This window comes from Penaeus monodon, chromosome 30 (genome assembly GCF_015228065.2).
Source record: "Penaeus monodon isolate SGIC_2016 chromosome 30, NSTDA_Pmon_1, whole genome shotgun sequence".
Classification (NCBI taxonomy): domain Eukaryota; kingdom Metazoa; phylum Arthropoda; class Malacostraca; order Decapoda; family Penaeidae; genus Penaeus; species Penaeus monodon.
Genome location: NC_051415.1, coordinates 24016972 through 24018317, shown reverse-complemented (window position 1 = coordinate 24018317; position 1346 = coordinate 24016972). Strand labels below are relative to the sequence as shown.

At 45.2% G+C, this 1346-nt stretch overlaps 1 protein-coding gene across 1 annotated transcript in view; it reads left to right on the top strand.

The window, feature by feature from the left end:
* LOC119592313 overlaps positions 1–1346 on the top strand; it is a gene marked incomplete at its 3' end in the record, with an annotated part of 13834 nt that overhangs the window by 3129 nt on the left and 9359 nt on the right. The window contains 1 exon segment of the mRNA XM_037941140.1: positions 219–494. Within this exon segment, the coding sequence (XP_037797068.1) occupies positions 219–494 (276 nt within the window).

Below are 1346 nucleotides of genomic sequence, written 5' to 3'. Positions count from 1 at the left end.
TTTCAATTATTTATTTTAATTGATCAAATTGTGTTCTCAAGATTGGACACTATGAATTTCTCCCAGAAAACGTATATATTTTTTTTTCAATCGTTATCCCACACGCGAAAGATAGATAAATAAAAAAACGTGACTAATTATGTTCCATCACCTCGCTTACCTCTTCTGCCTCGTGCCTCCTCTCTGAATCTAACACAAGCCCTTCCCTCCCTCGCCAGCTCGTCAGCCAAACGCCCCTGGAGGAGATCAGGAAGCACACCATCAGGAGCTCGTGGCCGGACTGGATGGTGTGGGCGGCGACCCGCGTGTCCCTGCTGTGGGCGGCCGGGGGGATGGTGCTGCCCCTCGGCGCCATCATGACGAAGCCGCTCATGGTGGACGCCCATGGGCCCAAGTCAGGCCTGATGGCGCTGACGGAGGACGGCGAAGTGGACCCGCTCCTGATGGCGATGCCCGCTCACCACCCGATTCTGCTGGCCATGGCAGAGCAGCTGGTAAGGTCTTCGCGCACTCGATGAGCCAGACACTCGAGGGGGCGGATACTTGGAGAATAAGACACTTAGTAAAAAAAGACACTTGAAGGGTCGGGTACTCGGAGAGGCAGACATTTAGTAAGTAAGACGCTTGGGTGTTGGATACCTGGTGAGTCAAGGACTTAGGAAATTGGATACTTGGTGAGTCAGTCAGTCAGTTTTGAAATCGGATCATGATGAGACTGCCACTCTTGAGACTCAGACACTTGATGAGTCAGTCACTTCAAAAGTCAATTGGAATTTCAGTCACTTGTTAAATCAGCAAGATGATTAAGCCAGATACATTTTCAATGACAAGGAAAGTCTATTAATGTTAAACACAGGTAACGATGAAGCTAGCCATATGACAAGTCAGTCAGCAAATAAATGTAGAATCACTCACTCGAATCATCCTTCGGTTAGCCATTCACCAGATAAGCCACACGGCAATCTAGTTGCCTTTATTTAGGCAGTTGCTTTTCGTTGTTTAATAAATCTTAACTGTGTTTTTAACCATTTTTTCGCAGAGTGAGAAGGAAAACCCTCATTTAGATTCGAACAGCGACAAAAAACCTCATCACCCCCCCAATATAAAAAAATTTATCATAATATCATCATGGCTTCCAATATTTCACATGCAATTAGATTTTATATATATTCGATCAATGTTTACGGCCACATCATCATCGATCCCCCATCAAAGTATAACAATCAACAAAGGCACGATCAAGGCGTTCTGTCTTAGGGGCGAGACAGAAATAAAGAAAATAAACTAGAGTGTTAGGGGAAATGGAGGGGGAAGAGGGAAAATGAGAGGGGAAAAATTTCAAAAAC